A 19,627-nucleotide genomic window follows, 5' to 3' on the forward strand; every position below is an offset into this window, starting at 1 on the left:
TTTTGTAAAGTAGTCTGACTAAGCAAAATACAGGAAATGGTGTTGGCAGGTCCTAGTTTTTGATCTCATTAGTCATTGTTAATATTGAGATTACCATGAAGGCACTTGGTAAGCGTGCCAGCATGGCCAAGGAGCTGCTGTCTGAAATGACATGCTGAAGTGATTTTGAGCCTTGTTGGCACATTGCAGTGACAAGTAGAACAGGTTGTTTTAAGCCATCACAGGCCCTATTTTTGGAAGTTGTGGAATATTTAGTTCTTTATAAAGGTGTTTAAGTACAGCAAAAGTAGCACATAATTACTACTTCATGTCTTAGCATATGAGCACTTTTACTTAAGCATTGTGTAGTATGTATGTGCACAGGATAACAGGTAAAATCAAAGTAACTTTCTAACTATGAGTCTTGTGTAGCTATGACATACTTGCTAGTAAATATTTTGGTCCATATTAACATTTCTGAATTTATGGTTTTACCATTTGGGACGTTTTCTTATGTGAGCACGGGGAGGCTAGATCTAAACAACAACTAATCTTACTCGTTTTTTAGACTAAATTTTTTCAAAGTTTCTTTTATATACTGAGGGTGTTTCTTCTGGAATTACATTGCCATAACAAACAGCTCTTCCAGGACAAAGCAAGTAAGTAATGTTCTCACAATCAAAATGTATTTTACATCTGGGTTTATTGAAGCATATTCTAATCATGTGACTGTCTTATGCCTTAGTAAACAGCCCATATGAAGAAGTAAGTAAAAAGATTGTCTAGCTGAAAAACAGATAATTTGCAAGAACTGGACTTTTCTGAATAAGTACAAAAGCAAAAATGTTATCTAACAATATTTTTTTTTATTTGCTTAGTTGACGTTAATTGTTTTTAAAGCCATGGCATACATATGCTGCAACTGTATGCAAATGCATCCTGTAGGAAGAGAAAGCATTCATTTGGAAGCATTAAGAACATGGGCATACATTTCTAATGGTTTTCTTACCAGTAAATTCTTTTCATTAGCAAGGGCTAGAGAGATGTTTTCTGTGTCACTCTTTATTTTTTCCCCATTGGGAGGAAAATTTATTCTTAATCAGTTACATTTGTGTAGGTGATCATACTTTTCATATGGTAGTGTGTCTCCTTTAGAGAACAGCAAAGCTTGCAACCACTGGTGTGGTAGGTTCCTTGAAGAAAGTGGTGCATGTGAGAAACAAATATCCCAGAGAGGGGAGACAGAGGTAAATGGCACCTGTCTCCTGAATGGAATAAAATCTATCTGCTAAATGAGAAAGATGCGGAAAAGTATGGGAAGGAAATAACTGAATCAAAAGACATGAGGCTTTCAAAGACTTCTTCTCAGGAAGACTGTTCTTGTTAAGGAGTGATGGTGACAACCTATTTAATTTACTTTATCTGAGTGGTGAAATGTTCAGAGTCCTATTGCAAATATTGCAAATAGATCATGTGGTTAAATCAGTCTTTGAAAAGGAAATAAAAGTGAGTTTGTGTATGAAGTATGAGAAGCTGCCATGGATAATTTCACAGGCCTCCTGAAGAAGGGAAACTTACCACATTGCAACTTGGGCTGCAAGAAGCAGTGTGAACATATTGGAGAAAATCCCTCTGTCCTGCTTTTCCTGTAGGTCTGTAAGTAGCCTGCTCTTTGTTGCTGTCACTGTTACTTTTCCTTTGGTAAAAGGGTGAGGGGGGAAGAAAAATAAAGGAGACTGTGGTAAGGATGAAAACTGTAGACTACAAAGAAACAGAGCAGAGCAACTTCCCACTGTTCCTCCAGGAGATGGTAGATGCTGGTCAGCAGTAAGTATTTTTTAATCAAGAAGATTGTGGACTTTGGGGGGTCTTGAATCCAGGAAGCAGACACTAGGAAGGGAAGGGAAAATGGTAAGCAGAACTTCATAAGATGGAATTGGAAAAAAACTGCAGCGTGTAACCAATATTCGTGTATTCCATGATCTCTCTCTTCCTGCAGAACATGTGTATCTGGAGCTGTGGGTTGCTGCTGGAGATGGCTTTCTTGACTTGATGTTCGAATGAAAAGCCTAAGCAGCTGGCCTATATTTCATGTAAAATAGAGTGTTCAGATTAACTAGTAAGAAAGGACTACATATGAGAGATGCAAGTTGTTTTAGAAGAGCAGAAGATCGTAGGGCACTCTGTGTTAGTTGTGTTGTGCATTGGACTGATTCTAGGTACAGCATCTTGCCATGAGGAGCATGTGTATCAAAGCTAGCTCTTCAAGGAAATTGTGTGGGTTTGTGGCTAAGGGAAACATAAATTCTCATTGTATTTTAAGTGGAATGCAGTCATAAGTGGAAAAAATATGGGTTTTTCTATTATTAATCTTATTAGTGCTTTCTTTAGGTCATTTTTGTCAGCATTGTCATCAGTGTTACAGAAATACTTCAGATCGTGTTTAAACAAAAAAGGCTGCCATGTTGTTATTCCTCTATATGATCACAGAAGGTCCAACTTCCAAAAAAGCTTGCAACTTAAACAGAAAAACAGAGACATGCTGGAGAAAGAAAATACACAGACAGTGAACTGCAATGACATTTGTATTTAGAGCAACTTTTGGGACAAACTTGTAGAGGAATTGGAAGAAAAAGGAAAAGGCAGTCATAGGAGAGTAGAATTAATAGCAAGAAGAGAAGGGGTGGAGTACATCAGAGGTGAAAGAGCTGAGGGGAAAGGGATTGAATCAGTAACTAATTAGTCATTTATTTAGTGGGAACATTTAGATTAATACCTTAGGAGTGATGAGAATGTTAATGTGGTTTCTAAGTGACATGATGTAGGTGGTTTTAGAAGAAAACATAGCGTTCATTGTAAATGTATAAGCTGAATTTTTCTTAAAGATCACAGATCTCTTCCTCTGCCCACACTGTTCTTACACTTCTTGATTTCATCTATTTGCTATGAAATGTATTTATCTTTTTAGCCACAGTCATAAGATTCAAGTTTAGGAGAAAAACCAAACTTGATCAGTGGAAGCAAAAGATCACATTCTGCGTAAAACTGGTTATATCAAGTGTAAAATTGTGTTCTCCTACATACAGATTGGAGAACTGTCAGTTGCCTATAAGCATTAAGCTTGTCCTTTAAGACCCTGGCTTCTTAACATATGTTGATACAAGAGATGATACACTTCCCTCTCTGAAGTAGAGGTGAAAAGGACTTAGGCTCGGCAGTCAAACTAGAAAAAGAAATTGCAGACCTCGTTTGTGTGCATCCCACTCATCTGTCCTCCCTTTTGATGCAGCCAAAGAACATATCCCACAGCCACCTGCAATACTCACCTCTCCTTGCTCTTTGCATGGCTTGAGAATTCCCTTGTCTTCTCCTTGTCTGCCCTTGTTTACCCATATGCATCCTTCTGATACAGATTCTAGATCTGCACCCCTCTGCCATCTGTGCCCATATGTGCCAAGTAGATGCATGGAGTGGTAACTATTATGTAATAATGAGAACATAATCTAATTAGCATCTACAAGGATTTGAATTAAAGAAGATACAGTGTTAGGATACTGCACCGAAATGTATTGAGTCCTTGAAGCAAAGTTAAACTTGGAGAGGTGGCTCTTGCTGTGGGAATTCCTGACTTTGTTGGTATTGTAAAAGTCTGGCAAATTTTTGGGTAGCTGGGTTACTGCTTTGCCAAAGTAAAAAGTAGTAGCTGAAGCAAATAAGGCTTGCCAGTTCTCTCTAGTGCTCAGTTTGTTCTGCTTCACCCATCAACTTGTTGGATGTTTTCAATCAGCTTTGGTGGAATGGGAGTACTCTAACAATGCTTGAGCTGCTTGCTAGAGGAAAAGTGTGTTGAGAAGACTTCACCTGCTTGGCTTCTTTGCCAGTGAACAGCTGTGCTGTTGGTTTTGCCCAACATGCACAGTTTCATTAAAACCTGCAGAAGGAGATGCTGCCTGGAAAGTGGGGAGGGAACAGAAAGCACATGGCGTGGCTTTCTGTGGAATTTCAGACCATATTTCAGCTAGATTTTTGGTTTTGGCCTCTAAAACAGTATTCAACTAGTGCATAGAGAGCACTGCAGGGATTCTGAGACCACTGGAAAAGAAAGTGAGATACACATCTAGAAGAAATCAGACTCCATGTAGTCTGCATCATGTAGGATAAATATTTTAAAACCAGCACAGTTAAAAATTAACATCGTGTTTACTTAGCACAATGATCATATTCACACTTTTGTAACAAGGGCTGCAAACTTGTATTTTTACCCAGTAGAGAGAGGGAGAGGTAGGTGTCTTTACAGTGCTTAATGATAGATCTTTCAATTTTTTTTCCCCTATCAAACCTGACTGCAGCTCGATGTAGTGCTGCAGTGAACTTTTTGGTTGTCGTGTGTGTGAAGAGCTAGGAGATTTGTTAATGATTAAATGGAAATTTTTTTCTGACCTATTATTTGGAAAGATCTGTATTTTATCATGCAAGCTTGGTATTGCTTTCATAAGGAAATGTGGTCCTGTGATGAAGTCAAATTCTCTAATACCCATATAAGTATTAGGTTTCTTAAATAAAATGCTAAAGCAGTATTTTTTTTTTAAATAAAGCAACAAAAAATGCATGCACTTGTTGGCAGTTCTTTAGTTCTTCTGGAGTTTTGTGCAGACTTCTCCTGATTACCTTCTAAAGCTGTTAGGTGAACATGCTCACTTTTTAAAGCTGTAAGTCAAGAGGAGGCATATTTTACAGCTCATTAAAATATTATTTTTGTGTGTGATATGGAAACCAGTTCAAAGTCTGACCCAACAGAACTGCTCTTTGATAGCAGTATTAGAGAGGGAGATAGATCATTTACACCCCTTGCTGCCAGTTTTGGCAAGATTCTTCTTGTCAGACCAGCTGATACACTATATTTGGAAATGTGGCTGTGTTCTGTGTTACTAAGCTTATTCATCATTGCTGTCAGTGCACTTGCTCTTTGGAAAACGCTTTCAGGAATTTTCAACAACGTTCATTTGAAAGAAAACATGGCATAGTACTTAAAGCTATTCACCAGAATGTAACTGGAAAGCCAAACTCAAAAAGAAAAAAAAAAACAAATGGCTTTTCCACTGAAATGTGTGCTACTTCTTCAGACATTCATAAAGTCTGTGGTTCATCTGAAGGATTTTTTGGTTTGTTTCTACCCATGTACTGCAACTATATTACACATATGTGTGTATATATATATAATTTTTTTAAAATTTTGTCTTCTGTATTTGTTGCTTCATGCAGGTACTGGCAAACATCCCTTCTTTTCATGGCTGTGTCAAAAAGAGGGCTCATACTTTGTTTTTTTCTAAACAATAGTTTTAGTCGTGCAGAGAAAAATACTTTTTGTCTGAAATTTTGTTTAAAATGCAAAATATACTGTTTTTTCCCCCGAAGTTGCAAATATTTCTTGGAATTCTCAGAAATTTTTTTGGAATTGAAATTTAACTCTAAAATCTGTTTCATGAACTGAATTACAAAAGGTAGCTTCACAAAGGAGGCACATTTGCTTTCTCCATATTGGGTCTCCTGATATCATTATAACCCCTCATTTGCTGGTTAAATATAGCAGAGCACTCCTTAACTTTTTTTCCCAAACATGAAATTGGATGAAATGTTAGATTTCAGAAGTTTTGAAAAAACATTCATAATCTATTTTATAAGATATAATGTGTGACTTTTTAATGGTACATACTTCACTGTGCTGGTATTTGGAATACATTTTCTAGACAGCTAAGTATTGCAGCAAATACTTTCAAATTATGGCTCTTGCTAAACAATACAGCTGTCAAATGCATTAGGTTTAAATAGTTGTATCTGTTTCATGTAACTGAACAGTGAATGAAGGTAAGTATGTAGGAAGTAAAAACCTGTTTTCCTGATTGGGAATTGGATCAAAAAGTACAGTTTTGATCAAGGTGGATGATTCCTTAAAAGGAAATACTTCCTTAACCTGATATCTCAGTGTATCAGGCTGATGGTTTTGCTTTTTTCTTGTGTGAGAGACTTGCTGATTTAATCATGCATGCAGAATATTTTCTCTGTAGAAATTCTGATGACTAAGAAGCAATAGTTAGACAGGATGCATGTATCAAAGGAGAGAGCAGAGATACTTACAGAGCTTATTTCATATTCATATGCTGGTAGCAGTGTACTGAAAAAATGCATTTCTGATTATGGTGCCATCAATCTTGGGAGTTGTGTTCAATGAACTTGTTTTTTTCTATGGCATGTTTGCTGTTTGTTATTTGAACATCAGTAGTAGCTGTATTAGGCTTGCATTTCTTACTTGTGCAGTCCATATTTCAGCTAGATTTTTGGTTTTGGCCTCTGAAACAATATTTAACTAGGATGGTAATGCAAATGTAAAGCATTCTTCAAATTTTCCTGTTCATTGTATTTGGGAAGCTGAAGTTCACATCCTCTGAAATCTTTATCTTTAGGCGTAATTCTTGGCAATACTTTAATTGGAATAATGGATTCTTGCTAGTAATTTGTTTCATACAAGGAAAAATTCAAAAATTAATGCTGACTGTGTACCATGTTTGAACAGCTTTAGCTTTCATGTATGTTCTGAATGTTGTTCTAAACCCGTGGTGGCACTTTTCATATCTCCATGTATAATGTGTGCACATTTTTAATTTCTTCTCGTAAATTTACTGATGGATGTTTGTATTTCAAGCAGATTATTCCTCTCAATACAACTTTTTTAAAAGTAATGGAAAGAAAAAAGCCTGCAGTATATTGGTAGTGTATACAGAACATTTGCTAAGATTGTTTTTCCCCAATTTACTGATCAATTAACTTGCTTCATGCTTGGAAATGAGAAAACAAAATCCTTCAAATTAATTTCATTTTTTCAACCTACATATTTCAATACTTATGAGTATCTTGATATAAACTATAGTTTATAACTTTTATCATGAAATAAACAGTGTGTGAGTGCTTTAATTTTCTGATGATTCTAAAGACTTGTGCCTAGAGGGAATGTAGAAAACATTTGTATGAATCAACATAGAACTGCATTGTTCTTGCTCTTAAGATTTTAGACTCAATCTCCAATCCTGCTGTTGGATCCATTATGGACCCATCTGACTTTATTTTTCTTAAGAGCAGAAGAGTCTAAAATAAATATATTGGGATGACATATAGGAGAGGGGAACACTCAAGTGAATAGATGATCTGCAAATAAAGTCTTTGTGAAGGATGTACCATGAAAATATTACTGGGGACGTAGAAAAAAACAAACCAGATGAAAAGTCTGTATAATGAGAAAACCATGAAAATAAACTCTAAGTTCATTTTTTGTTGGTATTGTTATTCTTCATCTTTGTCTCACACTGCATTATGGCAGTTTGACCTTTTATATTGATCCTATTTCCAATGAGTACTATTATAAATTCAACATAGATTGCATAATGAGTGTTACTGCCCCCTTCATCTAAGCTGAAAAATATTAAGAAATCTCATATCAAATGTTACTAACTGTTTGTGTTAGAGCAGCATCTTTCAAGAGGATGTTCAGTGTTCATTCACAAACATCAAGAGATGTGATCAGACTGTGGTTCTCACACTGAATCTATGGGGTCTCTCCTTACCAGCTGTATGTGTGGACTTCTTGTGGTAGAAGCTGTATTGGGAAAGTAAGTTATGCAACTCAAGAGGAACGGATAAAATTAAGCAACAGAGGTAGCCTCTGACGTCTGTTTGTCAGAGAGTGCTAAAATCAGGGGACCTGGATAGGCCCCAGGACTTCACAGTTTCTGTTACTCAGAGCTAGTCTTGTTCTTGCACTATGTTTAGTGTCAGAACATGAAAGACTCAGTTTCTTTGATTTCCCTTTGGAAAACACCTTATAGTTTTGCCTTACTTTTTTTCCCTTTTTATGAGGGTGTTGCTTTTCAGTCAGTTTTGAGCTTTAATTTTGAGTTAATAAGTTAACAATGTTAACTTAGCTTGCTTCCTGATCATTCAAAGTTACTATTTAAAATAAACCTTGGGTTTGGTAGTCTCTTGTTCTCTCTAATCTTAATGGAAAGGGAAAGCAGCCAGGTTATATACCTTTCCTACTAGAATTTTCAGCTGCTGGTCAATACATTGGTACCACTTACCAAAGAACAAAGCTTTTTGGTAGCATGTGAGAGGAAACATTTAATTTTGGGTCAGCTAACTACGCTCACCAAGGATAAAATTATTCCTTTTATATATACAGAATGCTCAGAACACCTGGAGCCCAAAGTACTGCTTCTGTACAGTGATTTTTGCATTTTATGGATTTTACTGTGCAGTGTGTTGTAACTTAAAGCTGCTATGACTGTGGTGATCTTGATGATTTAGGCAGATGTTTAAAATCTTTGAGATGTCTAAAGTTGTGGACATGACTGTCTTTCTCCCATTTCACTACAAAGTAGCTGGACATAGAATCTTCTGTGCTGTACAGGAAGATATTATTTACTGTACAGACTACTTACAGACATGAAGACTTCAGTTGCAATAACATGTGAAATTGTAGGAGCAAAAATTATATCTGGAGATTGAGAGGCTCCATTTTCTGCTTTAGCTTCAAAGTTAAATTGGGTTGCTTAGGGCCTTGCCAAGCCAAATTTTAAAATTCTCCAAGGTTGCTTGGAGATGCTGTTAAATCTCCATCCTGTTCAGTGCTCAACTATTCTCAGGGTGAGGAGTTTCCTATGTCTATGTGTCTATGTTGCCTGTTGAGTTTTTGCTGTAGAAGAATCTGCCTTCACCTGTTGTATAATTCCCTGTCACATAAATGAAGGCAGTAGCTACTCTTTTTCATCTCCAGACTGAACAATTGATATCTTTCATCTTACATGTTAGCCCTTTTAGTGGCCTTCCTCTGAATTTTTAGTGGCCTTCCTCCAGTTTGCCAGCACCTCCTGCTCTGTGTGGCCCAAAGTTGCAGTACTGGACATGTGGCTTCACCAGTGCAAGCACAGGGGAATTATTGCTTTTCTTGACTTGCTGTTTATGCTCTTGCTCATGTAGCTCAAACTGCAATTAGTTTTCACTGGTTTGTGGGTGCTGGCTTTTGTTGAACTTGCTGTCTCCTAGAGTCTCCAAATCCTTTTTTGCAGAGCTGCTGCAGGTCCAGTCTGCAGCTATGATGCTGTATATGATCTTTTCCTTCCCACATGCAGGATACTTTGTCTTTGTATGACTTTAACAAAGTCACTTCTGGCGTCTTCCTCCAGTTAGTTGAGATCCTTCTCAATGCTGGTCCTGCCCTTCAACATCTTGGCTGCTTTTTCCATTTTATATCATCTGTAGATGTGCTGAGGATCTTTTCTGTGCTAGCATCCAAGTCTGGTGATGTTGGTCTACTGAGAAATACTGCACCTTATTAGTTGACATAAAGGATTATTTACCAAAACTCTTTGAACTTCATGATTCAAGGAATTTTTTGCCTGCCTGTTCAGTACATGACATGTCTCCTCAGTTTCACTACTGGGGTGCTATAGAAGATAGTTTTAAAAACCTTGCAAAAAGTTGGCAAAAACCTGGCAACCACCAATTCTCCCTGGTCTGTGAAACCACTTGCTCTTCTGCTTTAGGCAGTGCAGGGTTTGCCTTTAGAAGTCTGTTTTCTGCTTCCAGTCACATTTATGTCTATCATGCCTGGAAATAATGTCTTTTAGAACTCATTCTACCTTTTGTACAGCAAATGAAGTGAGACTCATTGCTTTCTGATTCTCTGTATCCTTTACTCTCTCCTGCCTCCATCTTACTTTTCAGTTGGATTTTGTTTATTTAATTTTAAGTTACCAGTTTCCTGTCATGATCAATTACCATGACTTTTCAAAGATAGTAGCCAGCAGCCTTCTAGGAGACATCAACTAGCTTTTTCAGTATTTTGGATGTTTCCCAAATGATCCTATGTACTTGCATAGGTTCAGCTTACCTAGATAGCTTTTTGACTTGGTAGCTCCTCTCCTTCAAACTTTGCTACGAGATGCAGAAACATGGTAAACCTGATAGCAGCCCTTGCTGGTAAAGACCATGCCCAAAGTACTGGGTGTCTCAACTTTTTCTGTACCTTTCATCACCAGGTAGTCTCCTGATTTAGCAGCTGAATTACACTTTCCTCAGAGTATCTTCTGCTCATGGTAAAAGCTTTTCTTCCTGCCCTTCCAATTCATCTTCAATGTCAGCTCCAAACAAGCTTTGGCCTCCCTCCTTCATTGTCTGCTTGCCCAGACAGTGCATCTATATTCTCCTCCAGTTGCCTGTCCCCAGTCCCACTTTAGCTGTGTTTGTGTTCCATTTGAGCTCTGTCAGTGAGGAGTCCTGTGTACAATCAGCTGGCCTCCTGCTGTGCCTGCTGATTCTCTTTCATGTTGGGAAAGCTTGTTTTGTGCTCAGAGAAGAGAGTCCAGGAAGATGACTGGCTGTCATGGACTCATTTGTAGCCTCCCAGGTCATTCTGCTTACCATTCCCTGGGCATGTCCCAGCTCTGTCTACTGCAGTGAGTCCAGAGTCTTCTGCTTTTCCCTTTCCCTTTCCCTTTCCCTTCACTACAATTTCACAATTACTGCATCCAAGGCAGTTGGCTGTCTTACACATGAGCAGTTCTTCCTTATTCATGAGTACCAGATCCTGCACAATCCCTCCTCTAGAAGCCTGTTCAGTGCCAGCATCAGAAATTTCTCCCAGTGCGTGTGAGAAATTCCCTGGATTTTTCACACCTTACTACACTGCTGTTCCAGGAGGTGTTGTGTGATTTAAGTCCTGCATGAGAGCAGGGGGCACTTAATATTGGAATACCAGTCTAAGATGATGTTCCATTTTCTTTGAGAACTGAAGATAAGTTTTCTTTAACTAGTTGCCTTGAATCACAAGAAGCTGCAGCAGAGATATACAGATGGTATTTTGATTTTATTTTGAAATGGAATACTTAATTTTCAATTCATTTTGAATTACTATGTAACATACAGTCAAAATACTAATTCAGCTGCTGTTGGGCATGCAGCTGATGAGATAAAATAACCTGGTTTTCTATAGCCTGAATACTTTGAAATCCATAATATTTGTTCACAACTAATGAATTTGCATGTGATTAGATTAATTTTTCTTTTTTGTCTCTAGGATTTCTAGTTTCTAATTATCCTGTAGTAATTAATGTGCAACTACATGAAATATTGCTTCAGATTGCACTGTATGGCTCTTACAGTCAGGCCATGCAAATACTGCTTCCACATATATATATGTGTGAGAAATCATTTCTTATTCTTTTCTTTTACATGACTAGTGAAAGAAGATCTTGTTCATTAATACTTATATTTTGTTTCATTGTAATTGGTGACAGTGCGCTTTTTTATCTGTTTTAGTTGGAAGATGGGGAAGAAGAGCCGAGTAAAAACTCAGAAGTCGGGTACAGGAGCCACAGCAACAGTATCTCCAAAGGAAATGTTGAATCTAATTAATGAGTTATTGCAAAGTAAGTTTGTTTTTATGCTTCTCTGGGAAAAGGGATGGTGTGCAAACCGCTCAAAAACATTTTCTTGCCGAAGCCAGTGAGTTGTATTTTTTCTGTAAGTGGCCAAGCTTGCTATTTCAGAGTGCTTAAGACAGATACTCTGAGATACATACTAAACTATCTCTGTTAATATATCCCATCATTGGCTTATTTAAATGGGTATTTATTGGACAGACCATGTTCGTAGTAGCATTTGGCTTTTCATCTGAATACAAGCATAAATACTGGGTGAGATTAGACTTTTAAACAACTAGATAACGTGGTATTGAAACTTTGTCAAAAATGCGTTTCTTGTAAACTTGAAGAATTGCTCTGTTTCCATTTATCACTTGAATAATTCTTCAAACTAATACTACAGTAGGGAAATTAACTGTGAGAAGCAGTAATGCAACTCAGGTCAACTGCACAGATATTTTTGTTGCTTACATAAATTGTTTGCTGTTGTTGCTGTTTGGAAGCTTTTCATGGTGCTTAGATCTCGTATATAGACCAAAGTTTGTTTCACTTGTTGAGGAACTTGGAATTCATCCATTATTTCTAGTAAATATGAAAAGCAGAGCATAATTTCATACAATGATGCTAAAATACTATTGACTCTTTCTACTGTCATTAATAACTGTGCTCTGATAGAGTTCTTTTTGAAACACAAGTCCAGATTTTCGTTTTCTGGATGCATCTAAGTGTTGCCCTAGAAAAATTGAAATTTTTGTTAGCGTTGCTCTTGAAGAGGAGACAAGGAGTTGGCAAAGCAGTTTGATGCTTATGCTACAATTGGCCTCTGCTTTGCTACCAAAAATAAAATGTAGATCCAATTTGCTAAGCAAAGGCAAGTATCAGCTGTTGTTTTTGTCAAGCTTCCATATTTTATTCAATGCTAAGATTTTTCAAATCAGTTGAGCAAGGTAATCTTCAGCTGTCCACTTGGATTTACATGGCTTGAGTCAAGAAATCCACACACTGACATTTAGAATGTTGGCAGAGACACTGTGGATGTAATCTAAAGCTAAAGCATGGCTTTGTGTTCCTTTGCTCATCCCTCCAGTACTTGTGCATCTATGAAAACAGTATTGACTAGGCAGGTCAGATGCACGTATAAGCAAATTTCTCAATTAATTAAGGTATGCTCTGTGCTATTATCATCTGCTTTCATTACAGCAAGAGGCAGGCTAAAGTAAACAGAGTGCTTTGCTTGAATTATTGAAAACAGATGCTTTTTGTTGTTTGTCTTATCTGGGATATTATTTACTTAATGGCCTGGTTGTTCACCTTTTTTTCTTCCAAGCTTTTTAAACATTTGCTACTTCTTATATCTGAAAGAATATTAAAAATCAAATAAGTTATACTTTGAAGATTTCAAAAGTCTAAATTAATTCAATGTCATATAATGGGGTGTTTTAACAGTGGAGATTATTTCAATTGCCTTGTGAACATATTTGAAGGACAAATAGTACTAGGATTCTGTTAAGTTACTGTGAAACCATAATTCTGAGGTTAAAATATATATGTATATGCATCTGTGCATATAGATGTATATTATGTACTTAATTAAAGAAAACATTTTTGTTTCCAGAATGCAGCAGTCCTCCCCCAGGTCCTGGTAAGGAATGGGAAGAGTACGTACAGATCCGTTCTCTTGTGGAGAAAATCCGCAAAAAGCAAAAAGGTAAATGTGAAACACTTGCAAGTGTCTCTGAAATGTTCAGGTAGGCTTCACTACTGGCATTAACTATTTTAATACTCAGAATTCTGAATGATTATCACAGACAGATGATCCTGTGAGAATTCTCTCTGATAAGTAGGAAAAAAAAGGAACTTGCAATTGTTTTCTCATCACAATCTGAAGGACTAGAAGTAAAAGTCCTTAGAGAATTTTAGGCTGCCTTGGTTCCTGATTGCATGGTCTGCTCTGCCTCAGTGAATATGAACATTCTGAATTTAAATTTGTAACTGTTTTACATCAAGACTTTATTGGATGTTTATACAGTTCCAGGAATACAACATCAGGACATCAAGTAACGACAAAAATATGTAACTGCACAAAATAAATACATCAGCTAATAAGTCTATCTGCTCTAAATGAAGCACATAATCAAAATAAAGAAATTATTATTATTATATCACAGTTAATGAGGAATTTTAATACCAATTTTCCAAAGTTCAAGGTTTATTTTTCATACTGGGCCAGTTTTCTTCTATTATGGTCTGTAACATCTCGTTTTTGATGACACTTTTTTAATACTAATTTTGTTATATTTGGAGGCATGTTATAAAAAACACTTTTCATATAATTTTTAGTAAAATTAACCTCTTTTATGTCTGATGTATTTTAATGACTGAGAAATAACTTTTTAAACTTGCAATGAGTAGATTTGGGCTGGACATACCTGAAAAAGTCCTAAACAATTCTTTCTTCTCTGGTATTTATACAGTAACAGCAAGAAAACCAGACTACATATAAACGAAGCTTGACTAGTTCATGGTGTTACTTAATAGATCAAATACTTCAGTGGCTTGAAATTTCCCTTTCACACCTGTTTATGATATATTTTGACTGATACATAAAAATCTTACTCCATGAAAGGGCTTGTTAAGCCTCTGAACAACAATTTTTGGCAGCAGTTGTATGAAAGAATAAATGATGCTGTTTGAGTGACTGCATTTTGTAGTGATGCAGACATGAACTTGGTTTATTTTTTAACTGTGCCATGACTTCTATAAACTTATTGTACATTTCCAGGTTTTTATGATGTAATATATGTTTAAAAGTAAATCATAATTCAGGTTAATAAGAATAGAGTTAGAATTGGGGTTGGCCTCTTTGCTATATCTTTCTTCTGTACCAGAAAGATTAAACTGTCCATGGGGAAGATGCTGCTGGAAGAGATGGTAGAATTAGTGTAAGAGTATCACGTTAATCGAGTATATTTTTTTCTTTGGGAGACAAAAAACCTGCTAACTACACTGCTGTTGACATACAATTGTCTTTCCATGTAACATTTTTTGTACATAGTAAGTAGCAGCGATATGGCATCTTTCAAGACTATTTTTAGCAGAACACGGTAGTTAATACTGCACAGTTTGCTAATTTAATAAAGGCTTTAGACAGTTTGCAGAGGAAGTTCCTGTTGGGAGCTCTGAGATGTACAAGTTAATATATATTGCCAAGAGTATTATACTCTGTGCTTTTCTTGACTAGAACATGGGGTTGCAGAATGTGAACTAGAATAATCTTTGGTATAGAAAACTCTTAATTTGAAAAAGTATTTTCAATTTTTAAAATTTTCGTTCTTTGGCTCATTAGCAAAATCTTTAAAAAAACTACTTTTCAATATAGTTATTCATCAGTACAGCTGTATTTTGTTCCATATAGAAACAATTTATGGTGCTTATAATTTAAAGGAGCTTTTATTTGGAGAAATTTGGGAAGTGTTGGTCCACATTGTATATAAGAAAGAGAAGTAGCATTTCAGAGATGCTTAAAGAATGGTCCCAAATACAAGCTGGGTATTAAAAGCTTCCAGTATTCTTACGCAGTAGCAAAAGTTGGAAATCAAAAGGGTGAGGTCTTGGACAGTATAAACACCTACCAAGTTCCGTAGAAACTAAGCAACTGGTATTGCCAGGTTTGTGAGGTCATTATATTCAAAAAGTACTTTGTAAATACTTAATAAATTTTTATACTGCATCATCAAACATGAAAGTTATAAATGATACTTGTACTTTTTAGTTAACTACAGATTTGATTGGTTCTGGGCCTTGAAATGTAAAATTTGGAGGCAGGAAGGCGATATTTTAAATACTCTAATGTTATTTCCCTAAAATAATTTTAATCTCAAAATGTATTTTATTCCCTGTGCTTAGCCAATATATCTTTGCATAGAAAGCATCTTGCTGATGACATTTTGTCACTCATAAAATGGCCTGAGCGTTTTGGGGGCCTTTGGGCACTTCTAATGTGATCTGACTCTAGAGTTTGAGTTGAAGAGAACACACAGAGTCAAAGAAGTACAAAAGGAGATGGCTGAGTATAACCAGGAACTATTACAGAGAGATTCAGTTGAATTACTGGTAAAGAGGAAATGAATGAGGCTTGTGATTTCACTGGTGGACCACATGCCATTGGAGAAGCAAAGTGTAAAAATTTGGATGAGCTCTGTGATGTCACGAGGATGATATTTTAGTAGATCCATATGCTACAGGAAAAGGCTAACTGCCTTGTATGTGAAAGAAGGAACTGAAGATCTGCTTATCATCAGTTGCAATGCTGAATTAATGAAATTACAGCTTGCCTCTCAAATTCTTCCTTGTCTGTATCAACATGTTGTGGTGATTGCATTTATCATTGATATTAAGATTGGAAGTACTTTGGCTTTTATTAAAAGGAAAAGAAGAGGAGAGTTTCATGTTTCATTACTCAGTTGGGGCTGTTGCATTTTTAAGATGACTGGTAAGCCAGTTTGGCACAATACTGAATTTGATAAAAATTGGGTATGACATTTATACAGTATTGAGTAACACTTAACAGAGACCAGTTCTGACTCAGCTACTTCAAAGTAGCACTGCTGTGCAATAACAGATAGCTTTTTACATAGGCTTCTATACTGAGCTTTTTGTTCTTTCTGGATCCTCTTATTTCTGCATTTGTTTTTTAATAAATTGTGTATATAGGTTTGTCTGTTGTCTTTGATGGAAAAAGAGATGACTATTTCCCTGAATTGCTAAAGTGGGCGACTGAAAATGGAGCATCCACAGAGGGTTTTGAAATCGCTAACTTTGAAGAGGAGGGATTTGGTTTGAAAGCAACAAGAGAGATAAAGGTGAGCATGTGAACATTTGACTTAGATTAGAAAAACATGTTTGAAATATATCTGCAGAGCTCTGAAATGCTCACCCTTTCCCCCCTTTTAACTGCTTATGCTACTCTGAAACATTACCGACTCTGTGTACTTGAGAATAACATAATTTATAAAATTTAGTATTATTTTTGATGACTAACTGATAGTACTGTGAATTTTTAATCAATCTTTTTTTTTCCTCTGTGTTGCCTATACTCTTTACCTAATCACCAGAGTACTCTACCACACTGATTTATCCCTTTATTCCATGTTTTCTAACTATTTACTCTCTTCTCTTCTTTCATATTCCTTGTAAAGAACTAAAAAAGTTTTTGCCTGAAAAAGAGGCATTTGCAATACCTATTTAGTCTCTTCTCTTCTTTATTCATGTCCTTTCTTTTAAAGAATTGGTCTTTTTGTCTTAGAAAAAGGTGTTTGCAATACCTATTTTCCAATGAAAATTAAAAAATCCTCAAATTATGATAATTGTAAAGGATTTTTTAAAATCATCAGATAAAGAGTATAGACACACACAGAGTTAGCTAACTGTTACAAGGTAAGCATTTAAAATTGTGTCTTTCCATTCTCATTTTGTAGGTGGGAAACAGCTTTGAAGATCAATCAGCTCTTGTAGGAAAACTATTAGGAAATTAGCATAGTACAATTATTTAAGAACTTCATTAGCACACAGTTAATACACTGATAGAAATCCTGAACAGTTCTTCTACAATAGAAAGAACCAATATGAAAAAACTCTACTGTGAGAAAATCTGTGATCCTGTAATTGTTAGCAATATAAGGTATCTGGTAGCTTTAAGGTTGTGTTGTACATATTAGCAGTTCCAAAATGGAAGGACTTTATTTTGTATCTGAGTGTCTGTGTTTAAAGCTTTGTGTAATGCAGATTGAAACATTTTGTTATCACCATATGAAACACAGGTTGGTTGTTGAATTTGCAGTGGAAGAGAAGGAAGAATTTTGATTCAGAATAATTTGGATTTTAAAAAAACAATGCAAACAACTTGTAGTTTAAAGTTTATATATATTTGAGACACTTGGCATATCATGTAAGTGACCCTCTATTGCATTTCTTTGCTTTCTGTAGGCTGAAGAATTGTTTCTGTGGGTTCCTAGAAAACTGTTGATGACGGTTGAGTCAGCTAAAAATTCAGTCTTGGGTAAGAGCTCAAGGAAGTTCTTAAGAAATTAATATTTATGGGACCTTTCAGTAGGAGACTTTCTTTTTTTAGCTGATCTTCTTTATTATAGGGCTTGCTTATCATGCCAGCCATCAGGTTTGGAATACTTAGAAACTTGAAGTGGCAGTGGAAAGAATTTAATTTCCCGGTTAGTTTCTGGCAGAGTGCACTGGATGTCTTCCACAAGTGTGTGTGTTATTTTGAACACATATCATGTAGCTTGTATAATACTTGGAGATAAAATGTTCTGAGGTACTGAGAATATTGTTCTAGTTTTGTCATGCAGTTGTACATGAGGCATTTGCTGTGTCAAAAAACTTGCAGTTTTGTACAGCGTAGGCAGCTAAATATTTTAGAAAACTGAAAAACTTTTTTTTTTTAAGTGTTTACTATTATTTAATCATGTTAATTTAAAGTAAATCTAGGATGCTGTTTTCCATGGAGAATCAATTTAGTTCCTTATCTTTCTTGGTTAATTCAGGATCTCTGTATTCTCAAGATCGAATTCTTCAAGCCATGGGCAATATAACATTGGCATTCCATCTCCTTTGTGAGCGAGCCAACCCTAGCTCTTTCTGGCTACCCTACATCCAGACTCTCCCCAGTGAATATGATACTCCTCTCTATTTTGAAGAAGATGAAGTACAGTATCTTCAGTCAACTCAGGCCATACATGATGTTTTTAGCCAATATAAAAATACAGCTCGACAGTATGCCTACTTCTACAAAATTATTCAGGTAAGAATCTTCAGTATAGTATATACATATTGTTCTCATGAGCCTTATTGTGGATGGTGTGAAAACAGTCATGCTGAATAGTAGTACAAGTATATTGCCCTTAAAAGTCTGAATCATTAGGGCAATGTCCTGATGTTTTTTTGAACCACTATTTTGCAGTTCAGTAGGCTTATAGATATATAAAAATGTATCTCTTTGATTGAGAGAAGTGATTACTGCCCTTTGTTTAAAAATGGGTGAGGCTTCGTCTGGAATACTGTACAGTTTTGGGCCCCACCAGTGCAATAGACATGTTGACAAACTGGAAACTTGTTGACAAACTGGAATGAGAGAGACCACAGGAGGGCTATTACAATGTAATTTGCTTCAGCCCTTTATCCATATGGATGCTAAGGGAGCTGGATTTGATTGTTCTAGGGAAAAGGAAATAAGGAATGATCCAGTCACTGCTTTCATCTTGCCAGTCTCTAGAAGTTTGTGGGTTGGAAATTTTCTACATGATCTGCAGAGATCTACAACCTATGCTTCTATCATTCCTTGAAAAATATATAGTTTGCACTTAACAAAGTAAAATTATAATTGTTAATTGACAGAATAAAACCATTGCATATGTTGTCTTTCCAGTGAACGTGGATTAACTGTTTTTTGCTGTTCTATTTAGCATAATTATTTTGATTGCTTTCAAATACAAAGATAAACCCATCTGGTTGAGATGGATGAACTTTTCATTGTGTTCTGAAGTAATGATTTAAACCTGGTTTCAAACAGAACTGTTATTCTGACTGATATCTAGATATAATGTTGTGTGTGAATGTTGATGTGTTGTTCTCAAGGTAGTGCTCAATGTCTAAACATCCAAAGTTTTTTGTGGCACAATCTGTATAAAAAATGTATGGCTCTATGTACTGAATCTCCCCAAATGTGTGATCTAGAGACATTTTGTTTGACCATGGGAGAGGTCAGAAGACACAAGGCAGTTGTATTTTCCTTTAGTGTTACCAGAGCTCCAAAGCTTTTCTATCAACTGGTTTAATTCCACAAAAGTTACATTATTTTGTGTAGCTGTTTGGTGTTTCAAGAACTGAATATGTTTCAAACACAAATTCCTTCTACTGAGTGTTAGGAGCAGAGGGATACATTTTGAAAAACTGAGGTAATTGAAAATGATGGGTGGAAGCCAAATCAGATGCTCGAGGAATAAGCTAGAAACAGTGGCTTTGATATCAGAAGGAAGTGAATTCTTCCTTCCAGGTGTCACAATTCAGGAAACAATAGTTCAGCCAACTCTTTTTTCTTACTGTGTTTTATTCTAGACTGCCAGTCCACATTTGGCCTCACAACCTTCACTTAGTTTCTCAAA

At 36.1% G+C, this 19,627-nt stretch overlaps 1 protein-coding gene across 1 annotated transcript in view; it reads left to right on the forward strand.

Annotated features, from left to right (window-relative positions):
* The window catches only part of SETD3 (SET domain containing 3, actin histidine methyltransferase), a 62,391-nt gene that overhangs the window by 12,701 nt on the left and 30,063 nt on the right, over positions 1–19,627 (forward strand). The window contains exons 2-6 of the mRNA XM_033062607.1: positions 11,347–11,456; positions 13,066–13,158; positions 16,164–16,312; positions 17,436–17,508; positions 18,011–18,267. Of these exons, the coding sequence (XP_032918498.1) occupies positions 11,354–11,456; positions 13,066–13,158; positions 16,164–16,312; positions 17,436–17,508; positions 18,011–18,267 (675 nt within the window). The 5' untranslated portion in view covers positions 11,347–11,353. The remainder of the gene's footprint in view (positions 1–11,346; positions 11,457–13,065; positions 13,159–16,163; positions 16,313–17,435; positions 17,509–18,010; positions 18,268–19,627) is intronic.

The sequence above is a fragment of the Catharus ustulatus genome, chromosome 6, assembly GCF_009819885.2.
Source record: "Catharus ustulatus isolate bCatUst1 chromosome 6, bCatUst1.pri.v2, whole genome shotgun sequence".
Taxonomy (NCBI): domain Eukaryota; kingdom Metazoa; phylum Chordata; class Aves; order Passeriformes; family Turdidae; genus Catharus; species Catharus ustulatus.